Below are 27,881 nucleotides of genomic sequence, written 5' to 3'. Positions count from 1 at the left end.
GGCAGCCGTTGTACATCCGCCTTCATGACTGTTTTAAAGGATTTCTACCAAATTTAGTGCTCCGATTAAAACAGTAGCTCTGAAAATAGTACCTTGGCGCCCTCTGAATGTCTCCAGGAGGGCGGTTCCTCATCCACAGGTGGCAAGGGTGCGCTGGTTCTGCACGTCCACACTAGTGTGCTCGTGGTGGGTTCACTGTAGAAAGATGACCGAGGGAGATGAAAGGCGTCTGTATAGACTAAATGACCCATGCAGCAATGCTGTTGCATTGAAACCAATGACTTATAAAAAGTAAACGAGTCAGTCTGACCTCTATTGTGATTTCTGAGTAGTTATTCAATTGACATTGTACTATTCACCCTGAATTCAGAAAAAAGGAGCCAAAAAGATAAAATGTCAGCCAAGACTATAATAAAACCAGACTATGTCCAGACACTGAGTCAAGATTTGATGACAATCAGGCAAAACAGACCAAATTGCTTTTATTTATGCCAACTGGAGTTTTCTTCAGCCCATTCTTAATTATTTAATAATAAAACAAACATTTCTACAATTTATATATAAATATTAGAATGATTTCTGTAGGATCATGTGACAATGAAGACTGAAGTAATGATGCTGAAAATGTAGTTGTGTATATATAGTTTTGCAAAGTTACATACATGGCTTATTGATTTAACATTTATGAACTGATTAACTAGAATTTCTGCATACACCATTTATTACTGACAGAAAGTTGTAATTTCTGTTAATGATGACCACAAGGTGACTTTTACTGCAAAACAAATTTATTTCAACTGACCGCAGTGTTTTACAGAAGAGCATTTGTACATAAATAGAGGTGCTGGAAAGCACAGCTGTTTGCTCATACAAAATTAAAAAAAGAACATATACACTATCTACACACGCCACTTCCTGCAGAGCGGCGCTTAAGAAGGATTGTCAGAAATCCATTCGGACACATTAAAGTTTGAGAGGAGTTGCATTTTGTCATGCAGTCACTGAGGTACAGACACTTTCAAAGAAGAAACCGTGTTGAATGTCTGTAACGGATGTGTCCGTATCATCTCCCTCTCTGTGTTACAACATTCTCCATCTCAAGGCCTGAAATCTTACCATCCGTTCATGGCACATCTTCAATTCAAAATAAGACTTTTTTTTCACACACATGTGACTTATGGATAGCAACTGACCAATCAGCAGCTCTGAATTTGATTGGGTCATGAGGACACCCATCCCAGTCCAGCTGCTAACTGGCATTACAACCCTCAAAACTGTGCAAAACAACAAAAAGCAAAGCTTTTTTTTTTCCCTATCTAAAAAAAAAAAAAAAAAAAAAGATAGGGATAAGAGAGACATGCAGATTTATTGTTCCCATAATCTTAAAGGCAGCTATAAAAGTATTTCAGCACAATTCTGCTCAGTCAAACTTTATCAAAACATCAGAATCAATCAAGCCTTCTTGCAAAGGGAAAATACTCCATCACAAATCGGTTTCAATACTCAAACACACATACAAGCAGACAGCAACACGGACAGCACACTTCTACTACAGCTTCACTCATAAACACAGACACCTAAAGCTTGTGTTTCAAAAACCCTTCAAATATGCCACGACTTAAGCCAATTATATTTTCTTTCCACCCCTTTAATTTAATGTTTTGTCATTCTCTACAAACTTGTGTTTGCAGACGAGGTGCAACTTGGGTTTGAACTTGAACAAATAATAGATTTGAAGGAAAACACTATTAAAATGGATTTAACTGATATACGCAAATGAAAAATATGTTGCTAAAACAATAAAACATTATATGGCTGTGTTCAGAGTGGAAAACTAGTGCCTACTATGTGGTACACACTGTATACAGTGCTTTTTTTTAAAGTTTCATGTGAAATATTATGCAGTATGTAATCGTTTTCAAATGTAGTCACATGACCTCAAGTTTAATTAAGTCCTGTCTATAACAAATATAGTTATTTTGCTTTTGTAATGCAATTTTGTGGTTATCTTATGGTATTCTGTGCATATAGAACATTTTCATACTATGCACACTATACATAACACTGTAAAAATGATTTTGCTGTCCTGTTTTCCAGTAAAATCTAAATGAAAAAAAATCAAGATAAATTAACTCATGAAAGAAAATGACATAAGATATGAAAAACTTGCTTAGAACACATATCTGCCAATAGGGTTGAGAAAAGTGATTCGCAGAATCCCTCATAAATTATGAATCAACACAACAGACCTGCATAATTGTGCAGATCTGAGCTACAATCGTTTCACACTCATTCACAGTACACTGTCGCCCTCTGCAGTGCTGCTCTGGTACTGAAAGTCAACTCTTAGTTGCATAAGATTGGAAATAAATAAACACATCCACATTACATCCACCACCCTCATCAATACCTTATCTGAAAGCCTTTCATAGTAACACCAAAAGGGAAATTAGCCTTTTCAGGAGTAGTTCAGACTTAAATCAGCTTCATGAATTAGTGCTGAGAAATCTGACATGCATAAACACATAATATAAAAAGTCACAAACCGTTGTGTTAAAAAAAAAATCATATTCAATTTAAAAAGTCCTAAAGCTGAAGAGATAAGAAATACTTTGGTTTAAATAAACATTGTCAATGACAACAGAAAAATAGAGCAAAATGATCATGTTTGTTTCAGTGACTTCGACATCACTTGTTTCATACAATACAGTGTTTTAAACTGACAGTTCGCTTTGACACAACGTGGAATGAACTGTTAATAAAAAAAAAAAACTAAAAAAAAAAAAAAATGAACTGAAAGACGAAACACCTGTTTTGAGTTTTAGAAATGGCTCACATATGCTATGAAAAATGTAAATAATACTTCAAAATAATTCAATAATTTGCAAACTGAATGCAGTTGAGTTTGTTCTTGTTTGAAAAATGATTAACATCATCTTACGAAGCCTCTATAGAACTTTATATAATGCATTTTAAAGGTATTTTAATGCATTAAGTTTTTCATTATATGCATACTGTAATAAGTCATAAATAATTGTACCTTCAATTATAATGTATTATAATACTTTCCTATTCATGGTTACGGTTTTAAAAACAGCATAACATTTCATATAATACATTAAATTCTGTTTTTAATGTATTATACTCATTATACTGTTTGTTGTAGGTGGTTATAAAATTAAAGCATAATAAACTCGCTTTGTTGATCATAGAAAGTGCTACCAAATAAATTATGAAAAAAAGAAAAATGCACTTATTTGCAAACATTTACATTCAAAACAAATGGAATAGTCTTCAACTATAAGGTTAATTATTAGCATTAAGACATCAAAATTCATGGTGTTCATAAAAAGGAAACACACAGGGAAACAAAAAATGATGTTTCATCAATAATAAAGCCAGTGGCAGCAGTGAGGTATCGTAAAACACACCGCTGTCGTCACATTCCACACCGGCTGCAAAACACTCTCCGTTTAACATTTTTACACCGTGACGCTCACTCCTGTTCCTTACACAACTCTAGTTTATACTGTTTTGGTGAAGTCCATCAGGAAACTTATGGAAGGCAAATTATTAACAGTGCAATTTCACACGTCTGTTGGCAAAGACCCACGAGCGACCGCTTTCATTATGGCATCAGTGTGCACTTCCTCGCAAAAGCTTTCAAGTTCATTAAATTAGTCCGAGTGTCCTAAAAATCACAATATTCAGATTAAACCTGTGATGCCAATGCAAAGGAGAAAATCACCTCTTGATTTACTCACACAGTCATACGCCAGCTTCTCAAACTGTGTAGAACGAGTCCAGGACGAAGGTGTCTGTCTTGTCTTTTAAGGCCTGAGGTTTAAGTCCCCATATTCGAGCAGGGAGAGTATTGCCACAGTAATGCTGGATAAAATGGGTTATACATAAAGACATTAATTACTATGAAATGACATTTGTACAAGGACAGGCTCAGATTTGGATGTGGATAGGGCATGGAATCCATGATATAATCACAGGTGATGGATTACATCATAACAGAACAAAAAGTTATAGACCATAGTGACTTTTTGAATGCTTGTCTTCTTTGCTTTAAAACTGACATTTGATTAAATACCTATGGGTTCAATCCAATTCCACTGAATACAATTTAAAGGATAATTGTGACTTTTTATCTCAAAATTCTGTTTTTTTCTCAGAATTGTGAGTTTATTTCGTAATTCCGAGTTTATTTTTTGCCATTCTGACTTTATAACTTGCAATTTCGAGTTTATATCATGCAATTCTGACTTTATCTCTCGCAATTCTGACTTTATAACTTGCCATTCTGAATTTATATCACGCAATTCTGACTTTGTAACTCGCAATACCGAGTTTCTATCACACAGTTCTGAGAAAAAAGCGAGATGTAAACTCGCAATTGAGAGAAAAAAAGTCAGAATTGTGAGATAAAAAGTCACAATTACCTTTTTTATTTTTTATCTAGTGGCGGAAACAAGTTTCCATAAATACCAGATAGAGCTGCACGATTCTGGATAAATTGAGAATCAAACAGAGTTGCAAACAGAGATCACGATTCTCCCACGATTCTGAACAGACAACTAAGCAAAACAACATGTAATTTACTAGAGGATCTGACAAAATGTTAATTACTGCAGTCAATTTATCATGTTTAATTAATCTGAATGAATTATATATATATATATATATAAAACGTATGAATGAATGATTCAGTGACTCACTCATAAATACTTCACTTGTTTGGCTGTGTCTGAAATCGCCCCTATACCCTTAAATAGGGCACTATTTGAGGGGAAAAGGCCATTTTGTAGTGGTGTACGAAACCATAGCAGACATTATGGAGTGCACTCATTCAATCCCACAATGCACCACAATAACGAGTGTACAACCGATGTACGCTCAACAGCTAGAAAATACCCCTAATGCACTGTGAGTGTTGTGCCAAATGAATTCCTGTGTCTCGCCAGAAGATGGCGCCCGCATCTGAATCATCCATTCATCCATTTTCCAAACCGCTGGTCCAATGTGGCTACAGCGTAATATCATACAGGTATAAATTCCTTTTTAATTGATTATTAAATTGTTTAATTAAAGTTTATACATGCTAGTCTCCATGACAGAGTTCAAGATAAACCTTTTCATGACTACTGGAGCTGCCAGTTTGCCAATTTTCAAGTAATTATTACATAGCAAGCACAAACTATGCAAAGCAGCAGCTATTCTGGCGCACTCATATTTGAATTCACACACTCGTTTTCATCCATCCCTTCAAGTGAAGTGGAGTAATGTAGGGAATGATGTGTATAGGGGGTGATTTCGAACACAGCTTTTGATTACTGGATGAATTAGCGTTTTTGCACGTATCTCTTGAATGAATGATTCAACGACAATACATTTTTAACAGTCACTTATCGCCATCTGGTGGCGTAACGATGTAATGATACAATCATTATTTGAAGCCTTAAAGGTGCCCTAGAATTAAAAATTGAATTTACCTTGGCATAGTTAAATAACAAGAGTTCAGTACATGGAAAAGACATACAGTGAGTCTCAAACTCCATTGTTTCCTCCTCCTTATATAAATCTCATTTGTTTAAAAGACTTCCGAAGAACAGGCGAATCTCAACATAACACTGACTGTTACGTAACAGTTGGGATCATTAATATGTACGCCCCCAATATTTGCATATGCCAGCTCATGTTCAAGGCATTACACAAGGGCAGCCAGTATTAACGTCTGGATCTGTGCACAGCTGAATCATCAGACTAGGTAAGCAAGCAAGAACAATAGTGAAAAATGGCAGATGGAGCAATAATAACTGACATGATCCATGATATATTTGTAAATTGTCTTTCTAAATGATTTGTTAGCATGTTGTTAATGTACTGTTAAATGTGGTTAAAGTTACCATCGTTTCTTACTGTATTCACGGAGACAAGACTGTCGTTATTTTCATTTTTAAACACTTGCAGTCTGTATAATTCATAAACACAACTTCATTCTTTATAAATCTCTCCAACAGTGTGTAATGTTAGCTTTAGCCACAGAGCATACTATCAAACTCATTCAGAATCAAATGTAAACATCCAAATAAATACCATACTTATGCTGTTAAAGGCAAGCGCGAGCTCCGGGGGTGGGAAGCACGAGAATTTAAAGGGGCCGCAGCCTGAATCAGCGCATATTTAATGATGCCCCAAAATAGGCAGTTACAAAAATTAATTAAAAAAAATCTATGGGGTATTTTGAGTTGAAACTTCACAGACACATTCAGGGGACACCTTAGACTTATATTACATCTTTACATGTTACATATTACATTCTACAGCACCTTTAAGTTACTTTCAAAAGGTGATTTGCTCTATTGTGATCGCTTCCATAGACATCAGTGTTTATATCCGAACCATAAACTTGTATATGGAACCCTGCACATGACATGCAGGAAAAAAAATAGCAGGCTAAATCGTGTGCATGCTTTAAGTCATTCCCTCGATTTATCAGCTGTGCACACAATTTACTAATTTGTTCCCTCTATTTACTAAATTGTGCGCACTCTTTACTAAGTCGTTCCTTTGATTTATAAATCATGTGCATGAGAGAATGAATTAGTAAATCGTGCACACAATTTACCTTTTTTCCTGCATGTTATGTGCAGGACTCCAGACTTTTATCTCAATACTTCTGTGATAATATGAATATTTGTAACACAGAAATAACAATACTGCATGGTTGAAAAAACTGTTCGTGAAGCTGTTTCATACTTATACATGACAACTGCTCTCTCTAGACCAGCGGCAGCACAAACGCAGATTTGAATGTTCCGCTGTGCTTTTGTCAAAGGTTTAACAGACACAGATGAATCATTGTCATTTAAGAATGAGATCGTGTGGGTGCTTGAATCGAGATCGCGATCTTTTAACGATTAATCGTGCAGCTCTAATACCAGAGTTAAAATTTACACTGATGTTCCATTGTGTTTCCATATTATATAAATAAGGCATTTTTCCATTATGGATACATTTACAGTATATAGGTTACAAGAGACCACATCACACCTAAACCTCCATATTGCATAACCTTCTACAGACAGTTTTCAAAATGCAGAAAGTGCAAAGTGGAAGCCATTTCTTACGGAGAAGAAAACTGGATGTGGTAATACTGCTGGACCAGAGCGAAGATCCATAATCACACAAACAGGAATGTTTCAGACCGTTCAGCTGAGCAGAATTAGATAATGTTTAGTGGTGTTTTCCCACACTGATTGAGGATACATAGACAGAGAGACAAACTATCAGAGGATGCTTTTGATGCATCCATCTTGGCTTTATGGTCCAGCTACGGCTCCAACACCACTCAGTTTACATAAAGCTGAAGCGATCCATGTGCAAAAACAAAACAAATGTTCAGCAAAGATGAACAGACATCCCAGGATTCATCTCAATCCTCCATCGAGGCAGTTGGCACGTTGATTGAGTTTTAGTCATTGGCCTATAATGCTGTTTTTGCTTCTTGAAATGTTCAGTTCTCCAAAAGGTGCTGTTCTACAGGGCTTCATATAGTGGTCCATTGGCCATTAGTGACTCCTAAAGCTCATTTCTTTGCACCACAGGCCAGATCTCTGTGGTTTAACCCCACTCACCTCGACCGTGGCCCTTCTGCCGGCTGATTGGCTGTTGGGTGTGTCAGTTATTGTTGCTTTCCATCCATTCAAAGAGTGGCCAAGATCCGTGAGAATGAAATGACGACAGTAAAAGCAGTCTGGCCCACCCCGAACACCAGAGCTTCAAGAGGAGCCATGTTCTTCCCTGCCACACGGTACACACCCGCCACTGCCGCGCCTGACACAGGACAAATGACAAGACAAGTGGTAGTTTCAAGTGTAGACTGTCAATGGAGGGACCTAAATCTCTCAGATTTCATTCAAAATATCTTCATTTGTGTTTGGAACAATATGAGAGTAAATGATGACAAGTTTTTTCATTTTTGGGTGAATTAACACTTTAATGTATACAGTATGTATATGAATATTAAAGGAGTCATGAACTGCAATGTTTCCTGGGGTGCACTTACAATGTTAGTATGATTTTTACATGAAAAATTGTCATAATTTATAAATAAAAGGCATTTTCCTACCCTGATTATAGCCCTCTTATTTGAATGCTCTGTTCCTGCTGTGAGACTTCAGTGTAAACGTCCATTGCTGTGATTGGCTGACATCTTTGCATATGAAATAGTATTACATGTTGAACTCTCTCGACAACTTTTAGCATGTTTTAGCTATTACAGCTCTCAAGGTTAACTAATTGTGAAAAGTGTTGATTATAGCATTTACATGTATGGCATCATATTTAGATCGTGGCAAGAAAGGTTGCAGTGATGAACATTGTAGCCGATCAGACATGTTGATGAGTGCACGAATGCAGTGATCTCGTCATTTCTCTTGAATTCAATTTCTGCACACTAATGAATGCTTTCATCTTAACTAACAGTGCAAACACAATGTAAATAAGAGATTTGTTGAATATAACAGGTCCAGAACACTTGTGCTGTTTGATTGACAGCTCCAGTGTTCTTTGATCGCTTTCTATAAATAATTTAATCACAGTTTATATAATAACAGATTATTTTCATCCTACTAAGAGAAACAACGTGAAGTTTAGTCACTGGTTTGATTTACTGACACACAGACAAAGAACATCTGACTGTACATGAAACATTACATATCAGATCAGGCATTAGAATTAACTCAGTTACTTACATGTTGTTTCAATAAAGGTGCCATCGAATTGAAAATTGAATTTACCTCGGCATAGTTGAATAACGAGTTCAGTACATGGAAATGACATACAGTGAGTCTCAAACTCCATTGTTTCCTCCTCCTTATATAAATCTCATTTGTTTAAAAGACCTCTGAAGAACAGGCGAATTTCAACATAACATCGACTGTTACGGAACAGTCGGGATCATTAATATGTACGCCCCCAATATTTGCATATGCCAGCTCATGTTCAAGGCATTACACAAGGGCAGCCAGTATTAACGTCTGGATCTGTGCACAGCTGAATCATCAGACTAGGTAAGCAAGCAAGAACAATAGTGAAAAATGGCAGATGGAGCAATAATAACTGACATGATCCATGATATCATGATATTTTTAGTGATATTTGTAAATTATCTTTCTAAATGTTTTGTTAGCATGTTGCTAATGTACTGTTAAATGTGTTTAAAGTTACCATCGTTTCTTACTGTATTCACGGAGACAAGAGCCGTCGCTATTTTCATTATTAAACACTTGCAGTCTGTATAATTCATAAACACAACTTCATTCTTTATAAATCTCTCCAACAGTGTAGGATTAGCCGTTAGCTCATTCAAAACTCATTCAGAATCAAATGTAAACATCCAAATAAACATGCTGCATGACGATCCATTTTGAGGGTTATATTAGCTGTGTGAACTTTTGTGTTTATGCAATGATAGAGTCGAGAGCTCGGTAGGGGGCGGAGAGCGTGAACAAGTAAAGGGGCAGCAGCCTGAATCGGCGCATTTCTAATTATGCCTCAAAATAAAAGAAATTAATTTTAAAAAATCTATGGGGTATTTTGAGCTGCAACTTCGACACATTCAGGGGACACCTTAGACTTATATTACATCTTGTAAAAAAATGTTCAATGGCACCTTTAATGTCAAGTCCATATTATAAAAATGTCTGTTTGCAAAGCCTGCGCCAAAATTGCGACTGATTTACCAAAGAATCCACAGTTAAATACCGAATACAAATAAATAATGCTCAACTGAGACATTCACACTGTTGAAAATAAATAACCATATTATTTCCTAGCATTAGGATCATTTGAAAGGTAATGTTATTTTTAGTTCTGTATCCTGATCCTCTTCTCTCCTCGTCATCTGACTAACACGTCAGTAGGCGGGGCTAACGTTGCAATGATGAAGTAGGCGTTTATTTTCTTTTACTGAGGCGGTCTTTATACATTCCACAAGAATTCGTTATCTGGGCTTGGTTACAATAACAGCTGTTTTCGGAATAGCAAGGAAGTTTTCAGTTCTGAAACTTACAGGATATTCTTATAGTATGATGACTTACATGTCAAAAGCTCAAGGAAAATTTGATTTCTCAGTTCATGACCCCTTTGATGTACAGTATATCACTGTGAATGGATCTGTCACACACAGAGATATACATTAATATTCATATACATACTGTAAACATTAAAGGGTTAATTCACCCCAAAATTTACTCTCTCTCTCTCTCTCTCACACACACACACACACACACACACACACACACACACACACACACACACACACACACACACACACACACACACACACACACACATTAACAGACTAAATGTTTCTGTCTCTCTTGGTTAGATTCATATTAATATTAAAGCAGACCTCTGGGAACAGGCACTTCAGCATAGGGTTATTTTTGAATCAAACTCCATTTGTGTCCGACTGGAGAACAGCTAAAAGCTAGTCCATTGACACCCTGCCCAACTAGACAATGCCCTTAAAATATATTCCATTCTAATGCATTTTTTTTAGTCACAGATACTCTCTAAAAACCACACAGAATACCTTAGCAACTGCATAGCAAAACCCCAGCAACCCTGCCAGAACCCACTAGCATCATGGCGGTGAATTTTGCATGAGAAAATGTAAAAATCTAGTTGGGTCATAAACATTTCTCAGTCTCACAGTGACTTGATTAAAACAGCAAAATTGTGCATTAATGAATCATGCACAAAATGACCATGTATGTTTATTCATTTTGATTTCATATTGTGTTTGAGGACATATAATGTGCTAATTTTGGCCACAAAGGCCGATAAGAAAAGCAGAAGTGTGTGAGTACTGACTGGTGATGACCCCTCCTGTAAGAGAGGCCAGGAAGCCCACGCTGATGAGCACCAGTGTGATGAGCCGTCCTCTCTTATGACGCTGCAGTGTCACACACATCAGCAGACCCACGGCACTGTGAACGAACAGAGACGAGAATAGACACCACAGGAACACCCAGTACCACATTTCTGCAGAAATAAAACACACACAGACAGAGAGAGAGAGAGAGAGAGAGAGAGAGAGAGAACAAACTGGTTAGAAAGTTAGCTGTTTTCAAAAAAATGCAAGTGAGCAGTTGAGCATTTCATTCAGGAAGCATATGCATGAATATGTCAGTTGCATGGCAATCCATTTTTTTTTTTTTTTTAAATGTTTAACTTTTGGCTGTTCAATCTAATAATGAGTCAAGAAAAAGATAAAAACAGTTGATTCCTGATGCATAAACATACAGCATATTGCAAAAGTAGTACAGTAGAATATATTAAGTCATGCATAATTGTTACATTCAAATCAACTATTAACAAAATAATACACACACTTGTTCATGCATGTTGTTTTTTTTCTTAAAAAAAAAAAAAAAGTTCTGCTTTCTGCTTCTTGAGTGAAGAGGAACTGCAATGTGAGGAACCTATGTTAAAAGGATAGCTTTAACACAAAATGAAAGTTTGTAACCAGGCCACTTTGAGACACCATTGACTTCCATAATAGGAAAAAAAAAATACTATGGAAGTCAATGGTGCCTCACAACTGTTCAGTTTCCCACATTCTTCAAAATATCTTCCTTTGTGTTCAACAGAACAAAAACATTTATACAAGTTTAGAACAACTTGAAGATGAGTAAGTGATGACAGAATTTTCATTTCTGGGTGAACTATCCCTTTAAAGGAACACTAACTAACTAACTATAGTTCTGCAACACACTTTGTCTATTTATTAAAGTTAAGATATTGCAACAGTTTTTGTTATGAGATCACATTAATCTGTCATTTATTCAAATTACTTTTAAAATACCTTTTATGTGATTTTATATTTTCACCCTCATCCCAGACCCAGACTTTCAATCTCAAAATACACAAATTATGACTTTATATTTATCTTTACAATAGACACTAAGTTGTGATGTTATTTTCACCACAACCAGCAAGGTAGTGCACTTGGTTACCAAGGAGAAGAGCAGGAGATGAAGATAAACTTCTGTTTATCAAACAATAAAAAAAATGCATCACGGTTTCCACAAAAATATGAAGTAGCACAACTGTTTTTAACACTGATAATAATCAGAACTGTTTGTTAAGCAGCAAATCAGCAAATTAGAATGATTTCTGAAGGATCATGTGACACTGAAGACTGGAGTAACGATGCTGAAAATTCAGCTTTACTATCACAGAAATAAATTACATTTTAATATATATTCAAATAGTAAACAGTTATTTTAAATGGGAATAATATTTCATAATATTACTGTTTTTACTGTATTTTTTATCAAATAAATGCAGCCTTGGTGAGCAGAAGAAACAAGAAACCATTAAAAAAAATCTTACTGCCCCTAAATTGTGAAAGGTAATGCAATGAGGTAAATATCACCTGTGATTTCATCTGTGTCATTTCCAATCAAGCTGTAATTTTGTCAAATTATGCAAACAGCATGAAAATATAATTAATTGTGTGTGTGTGTGTGTGTGTGTCAGTGTGTGTGTGTGTGTGTTTAGGAATGCTGGAAATTAAATTTGCATAGCTAGACAAATGAGTCAGTCCAAAATGTTTAAAATGCAATTTGCACCACATAATATTATTAAACACAATTTCAGACAGTTGGTGAAAAAAATAAATAAAAATAATTTCAGGGTAACACATCGTAACAGAGCATAACACGTTGTACTTATAACAGTGTACCTCAATAAATACTCTCCCACTATCACCAACCTCGCTTTCTCATAAACTGTCTGGTCCACTCTCTCTCTTTAACACTCCATATACGTCTCTCAGTCCTCTATTGGCTTGGAGACTGTTATTATTTAAGTACCTTGTCCACACAGATCAGAGGAGAGTAAACCGACAGTCTGGCTCCATTGAGAGACAATCGGTCGGCTCTGGATCGTTTCAGAAGATTCCAGAGCATCTGTGGATGACATGGATGAGCATCTTTGCTCAACACGAAAATGATTATCAAACTGCTGTTGTCATGAACTCTGGGAAATGCAGCTCCACATAAATGAAAAATGCTTGAGAAACCACACGCTCAGGCAGAAATATTGCTGACAGCCGTAATTTAACATGTCAAAGCGAACGCGTCAAATAACGAACTGCATAGTTGCACATGCAACGCTGTACAGTGCTGATTAGAGCGTTTGTACCCTGAAGCATGAAGAGAAGTCATGCCATTAGCACCCTGTGTTCACTGAACACAGAAATTAATTTTCAGTCTTCAGTGTCACATGGTCCTTCAGAAATCATTCTAATATGCTGATTTGCGGCTCAAGAAACATTTATTATTATTATTAATGTGAAAATGTGCTGCTTGATATTTTTTGTGGAAACTGATACACTACTGTTCAATAGTTTGGAGTACATTTTTTGAAAGAAATGAATACTTTCATTCAACAAGGACACATTCAATTGATCAAAAGTGACAGAAAAGACTTTTTATAATGTTACAAAAGATTTCTATTTCAAATAAATGCTATTCTCTTGAACTCTCTATTTATCAAATGATCCTTAAAAAAAAAATTCTACAAAAATATTAAGCAGCAAAAACTGTTTTGGTAACGCATTGCAAGTAACGCAAGTTATGCAATCTGGTAATCTGGTAAAGTAACACCCAGCACAAATTAGAAAATGTAACGCAAAAGTAAAGTAATGCATTACTTTCCATAAGAAGTAACTAAGTAATGCAATTAGTTACTTTTTTAGGGAGTAACACAATATTGTAACTCATAACTTTCCCCAACAGTGTTTATAATAAGAAATTGTTTCTTGAGCACCTCAAGCATATTCTCAGCATAGAATTATACATACACACACACACACACACACACATGTATATGGTCTGTTTGAATACATGATTCTGATTGGCTGGAAGGTGTGCAAAATAACTGTTTAATGTGCAGGTAGTTCCAAGTCAGTTCAATCACCGTTCTATATTAATATACTTCTTTTATTGAAACACACACACACACACACACACACACACACACACACACACACACACACACACACACACACACACACACACACACACACACACACACACACACACACACACACACACACACACACACACACACAGGTTTGTTTTTTGTGAATTGTGGGGACATTCCATAGGCATAATGGTTTTTATACTGTATTTTCTATCCCCCTACACTAGCTAGGGTGACCAGATTTCTCATGGTGGAATACGGGACGAGTGCGCAATATGACCATGATATAAGACATTTTATTTCACTATATTATATATATATATATATATATATATATATATATATATATATATAATATATATATACATTGCCCTCCAAGAGTTTGAAAACACCCCTGGAAAAGTCTGGTTTTGGACGATATCAGCATAAATCCTTATAATTTTTTGGTGCAAATACATTACAGTAACTTGACATTATCCAGCAATAATAATTTTCATGTGTTCATTTCATTTCATTACATAATAATGGCAGTATATACATGTCAAAGTCAGACATGCCCCTTTGCCAGCTGTGATGCCTGGTTACTGGTTTAAACTTGGCCCAGGTTTGTAAAAGATTTTTGGGTCAGCACACCTTAATAGCTTCAACAATTGATTGCCAATTAAGTTTAGAATACAATGAACCAATCAGAACCCAGTTTAGGTCAGATAGCTGCTAATGCTGGATATTTTGATGAATCAAAAATTTAAGTTTTTTTCTATGTATAAACTGTTTATGTAATAAAATGTGTTTTTATAATTTGTGTTGTCCCTTACCAGTGCAAAATTATCACAAATTAAAAAGGATTCATGCCAATATTGTCCAAAACCCCACTTTTCTAGGGCGTTTCTAAACTTTTGGAGGGCAGTGTAGATATAAATATTTGTTATATATTGTTATATAAAAAGAAATTTACAAACAAGTTACAAACAATACAACAAATACGACAGAGATTAAATTTTTTTCACATTTGAATATACTGACAAATATTTAATTAGGCTACTGTCCCTTTAAGACCGAATCCATGGATGTAATATAGGCTACTGACACATTTCCTGTTTTTACCCACCTGTTTACGTCCACTTAACCGACTGTATTTACGTGAGATACTCCACACGGTGGACATTTTGAAAAACTATGTGTGCATTTGACCATTCAGGCACGAGGAGAACTGATCGCGCGAAAGAGAGAGAGAGTGCGTGAGAGAGAGGCTTCTGGTCTGTGTTATTCAGCGTGATTCCGCCTATCCCGCCTTCACTAATCGATAACGAATTGTGATTGAATGGTAACTTTGTTCTATGACGAATTGATTAGGCTGTTCTTGTGTGACAGAACTCCATCACCCAGTTGAAAGATGAAATACGGGACAAAACATAATTTTTTTCTTAATAAGTCGGGACACTAAAAATAGAGCTGAAATACGGGACTGTCCCGGGAAAAACGGGACGTCTGGTCACCCTAACACTAGCCCTACACCTACCCATCACAGGAAAAAAACTCATTATAAGCCTTTTGAAAAATGGGGACATGGGGTAATGTCCTCATAAGTCACCCTCTCCTTGTAATACCTATGTCATACCCATGCCATTATACAAATTTGTGTCCTGATATGTCACAAAAACGCGTGCACACACACACACACACACACACACACACACACACACACACACACACACACACACACACACACACACACACACACACACACACACACACACACACACACACACACAGAGAGAGAGAGAGAGATCAGAGATTGCGCTGCACACAAACAGAGACATCCAGGAGCACAGAAACTTGTTGTCAACGTTTCTCTGTGACTTTTATTAATAAATTAACTACTGAATCGCTCCATTATATTACTCGGCAAGGACATTGTAACATGTTTTTCAAGAAATTAACTCTTCATTGCTAGTATAGAGACGCTGCACAGACGCAGGTTATTTACACACACATCTCTCTCCATCTCTCTCTCTGCTCTCTCTCTCTCTCTTGCGACAAGCTTATTCATTCAAATAAATGTTATAATTCAATCAGCCGCACTACTTTATCTCTGTGTCTGATTTAAAGTCCCCGTGGTGAAAATCAAGTTTTAATGTTGTTCATATGTCTATCTTGATGTTTTTAATATGCTTTAAGACAAACCATGTGCAAATTCATAAGCAAACACCAGTGCTGAGTATTTTCTCTTTAAAACTTTAAAACTGAAATCGCTGGTGTTTTTGACGTTACAAACTACCTTGTAACCAATCACGACAAAGTGGCGGCGGGCTTTAGCATATCAATAACTGACTGCACAAAGGAGTCTCAAAATAAGGTTATCCCGGTATGTTTTTCTGCTGAGATGAAACATCAGGTAGATTTAGCAATATAGCGGGTGTATGATGCATATTACGATGTTATGATGAACTATACGCCTTTTTCCACTGACGTTCTGAGTTGTTCAAACATCAGTAAGTTGACAGAATGGTTCACCATTGTGCGAGTGAGTGGAGGTGGGGCTAATTATCATATTCATAGATCTATGTATATTAAATGAGGCAAGGGTGTAGAGTTACAGTCAAGCTATTTTAAAGCATTACGATTTTTTTTCAAGGAAAACATTTTTAAATATGTAATTTTGGTGATCAAAGATGAGATTTAAGGGATACAATTATTGACTACAGGGGGACTTTAAAGCAGACAGAATGCTAGATACAAGGAGTAGTAGCTGATGAAAATAGCCATCATTTTAACCCTTCCAGTAAAATGTAGTGCTGAAAACATCAGTAACAGCTTAAACTTGTAAATGCTGGTAAATAACCATGGTATAAATGGGATAATCCACGGCTAGCTGTGCATTAAACGATTTAAATGCACTCCGCTTTGCATCGGGTGGTTCGTTGCCTCCACATCATGCATTAAAATGGAATTATCCCTTAAGCACACACACACACACATATTATATATATATATATATATATATATATATATATATATATATATATATATACACAAACCTGATTCCAAAAAAGTTGGGACACTGTACAAATTGTGAATAAAAACAGAATGCAATGATGTGGAAGTTTCAAATTTCAATATTTTATTCAGAATACAACATAGATGACATGTCAAATGTTTAAACTGAGAAAATTTATCATTTTAAGGGAAAAATAAGTTGATTTTAAATTTCATGGCATCAACACATCTCAAAAAAGTTGGGACAAGGCCATGTTTACCACTGTGTGGCATCTCCTCTTCTTTTTATAACTGTCTGCAAACGTCTGGGGACTGAGGAGACAAGTTGCTCAATATTAGGAATAGGAATGTTGTCCCATTCTTGTCTAATACAGGCTTCTAGTTGTTCAACTGTCTTAGGTCTTCTTTGTCGCATCTTCCTCTTTATGATGCGCCAGATGTTTTCTATGGGTGAAAGATCTGGACTGCAGGCTGGCCATTTCAGTACCCGGATCCTTCTTCTACGCAGCCATGATGTTGTAATTGATGCAGTATGTGGTCTGGCATTGTCATGTTGGAAAATGCAAGGACTTCCCTGAAAGAGACGACGTCTGGATGGGAGCATATGTTGTTCTAGAATTGGATATACCTTTCAGCATTGATGGTGCCTTTCCAGATGTGTAAGCTGCCCATGCCACACGCACTCATGCAACCCCATACCATCAGAGATGCAGGCTTCTGAACTGAGCGCTGATAACAACTTGGGTTGTACTTGTCCTCTTTAGTCCGGATGACATGGTGTCTCAGTTTTCCAAAAAGAACTTTAAATTTTGATTCGTCTGACCACAGAACAGTTTTCCACTTTGCCACAGTCCATTTTAAATGAGCCTTGGCCCAGAGAAAATGCCTGCGCTTCTGGATCATGTTTAGATATGGCTTCTTTTTTGACCTATAGAGTTTTAGCCGCCAATGGCGAATGGCACGGTGGATTGTGCTCACCGACAATGTTTTCTGGAAGTATTCCTGAGCCCACGTTGTGATTTCCATTACAGTAGCATTCCTGTATGTGATGCAGTGCCGTCTAAGGGCCTGAAGATCACGGGCATCCAGTATGGATTTTCCGGCCTTGACCCTTACACACAGAGATTGTTCCAGATTCTCTGAATCTTTGGATGATATTATGCACTGTAGATGCTGATAACTTCAAACTCTTTGCAATTTTTCTCTGAGAAAATCCTTTCTGATATTGCTCCACTATTTTTCGCCGCAGCATTGGGGGAATTGGTGATCCTCTGCCCATCTTGACTTCTGAGAGACACTGCCACTCTGAGAGGCTCTTTTTATACCCAATCATGTTGCCAATTGACCTAATAAGTTGCAAATTGGTCCTCAGCTGTTCCTTATATGTACATTTAACTTTTCCGGCCTCTTATTGCTACCTGTCCCAACTTTTTTGGAATGTGTAGCTCTCATGAAATCCAAAATGAGCCAATATTTGGCATGACATTTCAAAATGTCTCACGTTCAACATTTGATATGTTATCTATATTCTATTGTGAATAAAATATAAGTTTATGAGATTTGGAAAGTATTGGATTCCTTTTTTATTCACAATTTGTACAGTGTCCCAACTTTTTTGGGATCGGGTTTGTGTGTATATATATCTTTTTTTTTTCTTCTACTGTGCAGGAACTTTACCTATGTGCAATCATGCCTATGACTTTGTGTAATCCAGACTGACACAAACACAATGTATTGATTAAGCTATAAGCTGACGCTCACATGCTAAGTGAGACATAACATCCAGACAGAGAAGGCCATTGTGCTGAAGGTCTGTAAACACTACATGCACACACACACACACACACACACACACACACACACACACACACACACACACACACACACACACACACACACACACACACACACACACACACACACACACACACACACACACCTCACTATGAACAGACAAACAACAGTAACACAGACACGTCCATCTAACTGTTAACAGTAAACTGAGCCAGACTGGGCACAAAAGCCTCAGAGCCATGCTGTGCCAGGAACACTGCTGCAGTCCTGAGGTTAGGTGGCACTGCACAACAAAAAGCACAGATAACACACAAATACTGGACAAAAGACAATGAGATGCAGGGAAACAGACACTTTAGCACAAGAGAGTGAGAGTGAGAAAGACTTAATCATATGGAAGGAGCAAAAGTGAATCATGCTGATGAAAAGCATACCTTCAGTGTACTACTGACCCACATTGCCATTTACTATAGAGAGACACTCAGACATTTCTTCAACACTCACACAGACTTGTGTTTTTACCTACATAAGCATATAAAACTATTAAACCATGAAGAACCAAACAAAAGTAAACAGCGAACAGAAAGAGTGACAGGTTATGGTTGGTTACTCTAATCTGGATGTATTTTGAAGGTCATATTGTCGCAAAGAAAATGGGGGAGGGGACAATGTAAAGCGACCGGCTTGTGAAAGGCCTCTTTAAACACCCTGGGCTCTCGTCGTGTCAACAAAGCAGTTTCCGAGGTGACAAAAAACCTCTTTTGTCAGGCTGTCAGCAGTCACAGTCAGTAACAATGTTCTTCAACATCAGCATATAATGATGGACAAACACATATAAACACAATAACTTAGCGCTATCTAACTCTGTGGTGAACTATGATAAACATAGCCAAATGCTAATCGAGATAATGATCACTAAACAAGAAGTAGCAAAGTTGTCACACATTTCTACCGCTAACAGGGTTAAAACTTTTTATGAAAGCGTTAAGTTTCTATTTCCACACAGGAAACTCAGTAACTGCACACAGAGATAACTACAACTTCATCAGGGCTATAATGGATGTTTCTATGTTAATTTTGATATCACAGTACTATTATAAGCAGTGTCTGGCAGATGATGGCAAAAAAACAGAAAAACAACTACAACAACACCACAGACTTACATTGAAAAAGGACCTTTGCAACAACCCTACAGATCACCCACAACCCTTAATGTTGTGACAGAGTTTATCCACAGTTTTTCCATTTTTTTAGAAAGTGACAGTAAAGACATTTATAATGTTAAAAAAGATTTCTATTTCAAATAAATGCTATCTTATGAACTTTCTATTCACCAAGGAAAAGTCAGTTTTCACAAAAATATGAAGCAGCACAACTGTTTTCAACATTGATAATAATCATAAATGTTTCTTGAGAAGCAAATCAGCATATTAGAACGATTTCTGAAGGATCATGTGACACTAAACACCAAAGAACTAACTGTTTACCCAAAGGCACAAACAATTGCAAAGTAGGCAGAAGTCTGTCTCCATAAACAGCAGAAGGAAATGAAATGACTAAATAGGCTCGTTTCACTGACCAAAACAGGAAACACCATTAACTTTCCTCCCGAGTGGGAATTTGCCATAATCTCCCAGCATTCTCTTTGAATTTCTGTGCTTTTGCACCTGTGCTGTTCCTTCCCATCATCACAAAGAGAGAACACATCTGAACACAGCTGTTTCTGTCAGCTGATGTGCCACGTCATCCCATCATGTTCTTCAGCCAAAAATTAATATTTTGGCATTATTAACTCACCCTTTATGTCTTTCCAAACCTGTATGCAGTTCAGGGTTGCCAGGTTTTCACAACAAAACCTGCCCAATTGCTACTCAAAACTAGCCCAAAACTAGCCCTAGGTAAAATCCACATTTTTGGCCGGGTTCCCCTAAAGGGACTAAATATCATGTTATTTGGGGTCGCTTTAACCCAATTCCACGGTAAAACCGCAAACTTGCACAAATAAATGTGTGGTATTTTCATGGTGGTTTTTGGTCACTCTGCCCTGTTTTTATTTAGAAAAGAGCTACAAAAAAATATTCCTCAAAATTTCACTTTGAGTGCCACAGAAAAACCAGCACCACACATTAGAATGCAGTTTTGCCAATTTAGCGACTTTGTCACTAGATTAGAGACATTTTTCAAAAAAATCAACTAGCAAATCTAGCCATTTTTGAACTGCTAGTCAGTCATTATATCATACTCTTTCTGTTGTCTGACAGAAAATATGTAAATGAGAACAGCTTTATTGGACATCTGACTATTAAAATACAGTATATGAGCACAGATTGAGAGAAAACAGATGTAAAGTGCTGACAGTTGCCACATCTAGTGACATTTAGCTACTTTTTGCGCTAGCGTTAGCTACTTTCCATTGAAAATAGTTGGCAACATGTAATAGTAATAAATTACTTCTTTTTCATGAGTGAATTACTCACTACCTCACATGCTACCGGTGCCGCAGTCCTCTCTCAAGTTGCATCATGTGTTGCGTCATGCCAGATGTCCACAAGATTGCAGAAATTATAATCTGGCCAAATCTCGGAAGTGAAAGGACGGGCGTGTCATGTGCCTCATGCACCATAAAACTGACCTACACTTGTTCCCTAGAAATGCTTAATGCTGTCTTCCAGTAACACTCACTTATCCGCAGTGGTCTGGCTTTTATATTACATCACATTGTTCATTGCAGTGATTTTATAGTCTAGTATTTCAGTGGTTCTAAACCAGTTTTGCTTCATGACTCATTACAAGTGATCTAACATAATACCAAAACTATATATATACATACAGGGCTTGACAATAACAGCCCATGTGGCTAGTGGTTTTGCAAAGTTTTCAGCATTTTCACTGGCCACAATTTTGACATTGATACCATAGGGAAAAACTGCCATAAAGATATTTTTAATATTATCTCATAATTTGGCAGCAGGTATATTAGGCTGCTGTCACTTTAAGAACTGATGCACGGATCCATTATACTGTTACACATGCGCTTTCTTTCTGAACGTGAATACTCTTACGTGAAGACTGGTGTTTTGACATTAATTTGTGCGTATTTCACTGTTTTAGCGCAAAAAGCAAACTGAGGCGGCTTTCTGTGCGCGCATTAAATCTGCCGGAATGAGTAAAATTATGCGTAATACGTGCAATCCCACGCCGAAATTCAAGCCCTGTAAGACCAACAATATTCATTCGGAGCAAATGAAAGGAGTGAGTGAGGGAAGGCGGGTTTGTGTGTCAACTCGCTGACAGAGAGATGAGAGAGAGAGAAAGAGCAGCTGGCATTGTGTCAATGGACTATATGCACGGAGCGTTCTTTAGAACTTCCGCATTAATATAAGCCAGCTCGAAAACTTCCGGTGAGATGTCATTTGCTGGTGTGTTGAGCATCAGTAGTGTAATACTTAGTTTATAATCAGAATATAGTCACTTAAATAGTGTGGCATAGCATTAATTTAGTTATTCAAACGCAAGACAGCATAAAAAATAAATAAATAAAGACGTACCTCAATGTTCCTCCTCGGCTACATTCAATTCGACCATTAGTTTTCACACTTTTATGTGGAAAAAAAGCTTCAAAAATTAAATATTTATTGTGCACTTTTGTTAGATTAATTGAATAAATGTGCGTTTTCACAAGTGTGCTGAAATCATTGATCTTGCACTGCACTGACTGACAGCTGCTGTGATTACAAAGGGAGAGCACGGTGCTCGCTTTCTGTGTAATTCACAATAAAAGTTATTGTTTTTCATAAGATTTTGTGAGTATTTCATACTTCACATTGACAAAATGTATTTTAAACCTAGTTATTTTATAATAATTTAATTATATAATAATTTAATTATTTAATATTTAGTCAAAAACGAAGTGAAAAACGTTTAGAGGAAATGGCTGATATGTGCGCAAATAAATACTACTTTGCCGCCATCTGGTGGTTAAAATGCTAATTACTGTCTTTTTTATTTTTAGATAAGTGTTTTCTATCAAATGTTAAATTTCCTATATTTTTAAACGTTCGGTTTTACAATGGGGACAATCTCAGAAGGATGAACAAATAATGTTTGTGTTCATCACATTAAAAATAACATTTGAAGTGCTGGGAAAAAATGTGTGTGCGTGTCTAATTACAGAAACGGCATTTTTAAACAGTCCCAATAGCTTCGTCTTTATTGCAATCAATAAAACTGGTTTATTGGCAAATTAGGTAAATGTGATAACTACATTAAAATATAAATACAACACTAAAAAGTCAACCATAGATGGTTTTGTGTCGATGTACAACGACTACAGAATGAACAGCTAACAGTTCAGAGCTGGCTTAACGACAACCAGGAAGTAACCCGTGCATATAGTCCATTCTGCAGAAAATGAGAAGTGGAAGCGTTTCAGATATGTCGGTATCAATATTTTTGACACTACATTGCATTTAGTTTCTTATTTCAGATGCCTTTTTAAAAGACTACAATTGAAAAATGTATGTATATATATATATATATATATATATATATATATATATATATATATATATATATATATATATATATATATATATATATATATACATATATATTAAATTCAACCTGCCAAAGTGGCTAGTTGGAGTGACTGCGTTACACGCCACTGCTGAAATACACCTGAATTTGGAGGATTGGCAGATGTTAATGTCAAGCCTTGTATGTATATGTATGTATATATATATATATATATATATATATATATATATATAAGATTCTTTATTTTATATGAGAACCACTGTGATGATATATATATATATATATATATATATATATATATATATATATATATATATATATATATATATATATATATATATATATATATATAAGCAATGTCATACTAAACTTTTGCAAGTATATATATATTTATGAAATGGAATTTTTTCATTATAAATGTTTAATAAATATATATATGTGTATATTTGTGGTTTTATGGGTGTTCTGGGTCATAACTCACCGATTAAGAACCACTGCAATCTGTCAAAAACAAATCAATCAAATATTTAATAACATCCGTTTCATATACACACAAAAATCTGATCGCAACACATTTAAGGAAAGGAAAATATTATTGCTTATGTGTGTAGCTACCTTATCTAGACTCTTAAAAAGGAAATGAGCTATTCTTTGGGAGATTTGGGGCGGTTTTTCCATGCCAGGTTACACCCTTGACATTGAATAGATGTTTTTACACAGTTTTCGTGTTGACTAACACAGCCTGGTCTCAATCAAATGTGACATTCCCATTGGTATTGTGAACTGATCAAAGCAAGGCAAAAGACTGTATAATGCTGCACAAAAGAAGCCCACGAGCACACAGTATCATGTGGAGGCCAATATGGTGTCGGTAATTACTAATGATTACTCCACTACACGAGCCGAGAGCCGCCCGAAACGATGCAATGACTCAAGATTAACTAAAGATTAATGAGTGGCACAATGCTTTTTAGAGGTTCACATCAGACTGGCTGAATGTATTAGTGCACTACGGATAGCTTTCACTTCTAAATACATGACATCTCACAGTCAGGTGCATGGGCAACTACTGTTAATATAAAAATACTATAGTTATTATGCAGATAACAAAAAAGTACCATGGTGGTATATGTTTTGGACATGGTGCCATGGTAAAACTATGATTCGGACACAACTAAGATGGTCACACCATGGTATTAATTAAAATACTGTACCTTGGAGTACTATAAAAATATCACAGTAAATGAAAATGATACATACCTTAATACAGAATTATCTAGCATGTTATTTACAAAAAAAAAATCCTTATGAAAATAGTACTTTGGCAGTATCATTGAATTACCATGTTTTTTGAACATGTTCCAAGATCAAATCATGCACACACACACACATTTACCATGGTCTTTTATTTTACACCACTATATATCATATAGGCTATATATCAAAGTACATTTGTGCCATGATATACACACTTTTTATTATATAAAGTACCGCATGCAATACTATGCGTGATGCATTATTAATTTAGCGTGTAAGCACACAGTATACAGTGTGATGTGAAGTGTGACCTTGTTCAGATGGGATGCGCGCAGCTGCTCGTGCGTCTGCCGGTACAATAGACTGGCCGGTGTGGAGAGAGGCGTGTGCGCGCGGCTGGATGACACACATGAACCCGTTTCACCAGATCTGTCTCCTCGTGTGAACGTACCTGTGAAGTGCTGTAGGGTCGGTTCCGTGCCCTGGACCCACAGGCTGAGCACTTGCTGCACCGATAGATTAATGGAATAATCCTTATTCATGTTCGCGCTGGGCGGCTGGAGCGCGGCCCTCTTGCTCAGATATCGGACCGAGGATGGGGGACACATGGAGCCTCTTCACCGGCGCCGCTGCTCGCTGGAGGAGGATGGCGGAGCGGCGGTCCGTCTGATCAGCTGCTGCTCAGGGGCCATGATGGGTACGGCTGACACACACATTCACACACACTCTCACTCACTACACACATACACATACACGCGCGCGCACACACCAGCACTTCTGCATGGCTCTTAAAGGCGCAGCGCTCTTAAAGGGAGGTGAACATCACATCTTACACTACGATCAAATCTCAAATACAGCGGTTTATGAATGAATAATAAAGATTATACTCATACGTTTTTATTATTCATTCATAAACCGATGTATTTCATCGTAGTGTGACTAAAATTATAGTAGTAGTTAACAGTTGTGTGCATAAAATACTATTAATATATATATATATATATATATATATATATATATATATATATATATATATATATATATATATATAATAGTATTTTATGGACACAACTGTTAACTACTACAATAATTAGTGCTTTATTAATGTAGAAACAATAATAATTGGATAATTACGTTAAACCAAATGCTATACAATTTGTATATTCAAATGTCAATTATTTAAAATATGAAATACGACTGTTACTACTATTATCGATAATATAAATATAATTTTAGCAATTTCTGCAATATTAAATAATAATAATATTAATAAAAATAACAGTTGTTATTGCTCTTATTAATATGAATATATAAAATGTTATTTGTTATTAATATTTTTATATAATAGGATAATAATGCATTGATTATGCATAGTTTAAGTTAAACCAGATTCTATATAAAATATTAATTTGTATATTTAAATATCACTTCAATATTTAATATCAAACTATTATTATTATTAATACTACTCTGGATAATAATAATAATAATAATAATTTGATTACATACAATTTTTATGTATTATTTAATTACTACTACAATAATAATCATCGTTATCATCATTATGCATATTTTTAACAGTCGCTGCTGAAACTCCACTAGGATATTTTATAGTTTTGATGAAAATAAATTGAAAATTTCTGCCAAATAAAATCAATTAATTTTCAGGAAACATCTGTGGTGTAAAAAAGAATTGTTGGTTTAACTTTAAAAAAAAAAAAGTAAGTTACCTGATTGCCTTAAAATTTTGAGTTCATTGAAATTAAAAATTTGAGTTAATACAATGAAGTTGATTGATTTAAGCAACAGAAACTCAAAATATGATGTTATCTGAACCACAGTAATTCTTTAAGTTGATTTGACAAAAGAAAAAATGTTGTGATAACAAATCATGATTTTTATTTTTTTATTTTTTTTTACAGTGTGACAGAGTTGAAATGTAAACGCTGTCTAGGAAGTGTAGACATTAAAGTAATATGTCTGAGCATTTCCTAAAGATATTTGAAGAAGATTTCCTACAAAGTCCTGTCAGTTTGTGGAAAAGATTATAGGCTTAAATATTTTACAAATATTTTACAAATACAAATTGCAATACATGCACTGAAATGTGTCATATTAAGCTCTGATTCATCAAGCAATACTAAACATAAAAGTAAAAAGAGCTGCTCTTTGATTTTTTTGGGGGGTGGGATGATGAAGCAAGTTCCCAGAACAGGTTTATGGACAGGTTTATGGATTTTCAATAGGACAGTGACATAATGTTCCTCAAACACACACCCTGATCATTTTTCCACTATTTATCGGCCTGACATTTGAGCCTACGCTTGTTGTATTACCTTACAAACCCAAACCTCTCGGCTTCTGCTTTCTCATTGTAAATGCTCCATTGTAGGAACAATCTCAAATGATGTCTGAATCGCAGGTCACGTGAGGAGCCCAGAGAACACCACACCAAAGGACTGGATGGATTAGTTTGAAGGCAAACACCTGACACATGATCAGAGCTGGGATAGGAATGACTTCTGGACCTTTTGTGGAGTAATCCCAGCTCCTCTAAATGGCCGAAGGGTGTGTTTCCAAAGGCAGAAGGAATCATTCAACTCCATGGGTAATGTGGGACTTAAAAAGCATCACTTGCTGCTTGAACACAAACCTAACAGCCACTGAAATTCATTCAAGTGTCAGTATCAGTATGCTTTAAACAGCTAAATAAAATTCATATTATAAAGTTTTACTGATTGCCTGTATAGGCTAATGTATTCATCATTCTACTGACAATAATTTGGTCTAGGTCAAGTTAGGGGTGCAAATTACCATAACAAACAACCGTTTTATTTGCATATCACAAACGCACTCTCCCATTCAGCCTTGAATTTAATGAGTTTTGCTGAATAAATAAATCAATAAATAAACATAGTACTTTACGGTGATATTCCAATGTGTCTTCAACCACACAATGAAATTGGTTATGGAAAATTCCATGTAGTAAAATAACTTCTTTTTCATTTTATCCAGCAGATGGCGCTGTGTACTTACATTGTACAGATTGACTCAGTAGTTTTCCAGAGTCCAAAAGCTCAGTAATATCAATCTGGATACATTTACAGTTAGAAATAAAGCATCATACATCATACGATAAAACACAAAGAAACAAAAAATAAATAAGCAAATAGTCATTTTATATTTGTACAAACACCTTATCTATGCATCAATCTGTCTTTTTTAGAAGTGTGTAGATATATGTTGAATATGTGTGTTTGATTTCTCTTGAGCAATAAGAGAATTGTCTT

General features: G+C 35.9%; 1 protein-coding gene across 2 annotated transcripts; it reads right to left on the bottom strand.

The window, feature by feature from the left end:
* Positions 1–698: 698 nt before the first annotated feature.
* On the bottom strand, positions 699–25,306 carry tmem170b (transmembrane protein 170B). 2 transcript variants are annotated; one of them, XM_067412287.1, is made up of 3 exons: positions 25,043–25,306; positions 10,888–11,058; positions 699–7,842 (listed from the first exon to the last, which is right to left on the bottom strand). In XM_067412287.1, exons 1-3 carry the CDS (start codon positions 25,197–25,199, stop codon positions 7,712–7,714), a joined length of 459 nt encoding a protein of 152 aa, XP_067268388.1. In that variant the 5' UTR covers positions 25,200–25,306; the 3' UTR covers positions 699–7,711. The 2 variants fall into 2 exon arrangements, with proteins under 2 accessions (XP_067268388.1, XP_067268389.1); XM_067412288.1 differs by lacking the exon at positions 25,043–25,306 and adding an exon at positions 12,894–13,554.
* Positions 25,307–27,881: the final 2,575 nt, after the last annotated feature.

This window comes from Chanodichthys erythropterus, chromosome 15 (genome assembly GCF_024489055.1).
Source record: "Chanodichthys erythropterus isolate Z2021 chromosome 15, ASM2448905v1, whole genome shotgun sequence".
NCBI classification, from domain to species: Eukaryota; Metazoa; Chordata; class Actinopteri; order Cypriniformes; family Xenocyprididae; genus Chanodichthys; species Chanodichthys erythropterus.
The sequence above is the reverse complement of the archived record's forward strand: the minus strand, read 5'-3'. Positions and strand labels throughout refer to the sequence as shown.

Excerpts from the sequence above, each read along its gene's own strand:
- tmem170b (XM_067412287.1), bottom strand. The coding sequence starts at position 25,199 with ATGTGTCCCCCATCCTCGGTCCGATATCTGAGCAAGAGGGCCGCGCTC. Across the intron at positions 11,059-25,042 it reads GACCCTACAGCACTTCACAG|AAATGTGGTACTGGGTGTTC; the intron begins GTACGTTCACAC and ends TTATTTCTGCAG. Across the intron at positions 7,843-10,887 it reads TACAGGAGGGGTCATCACCA|GCGCGGCAGTGGCGGGTGTG; the intron begins GTCAGTACTCAC and ends GTCCTGTGTCAG.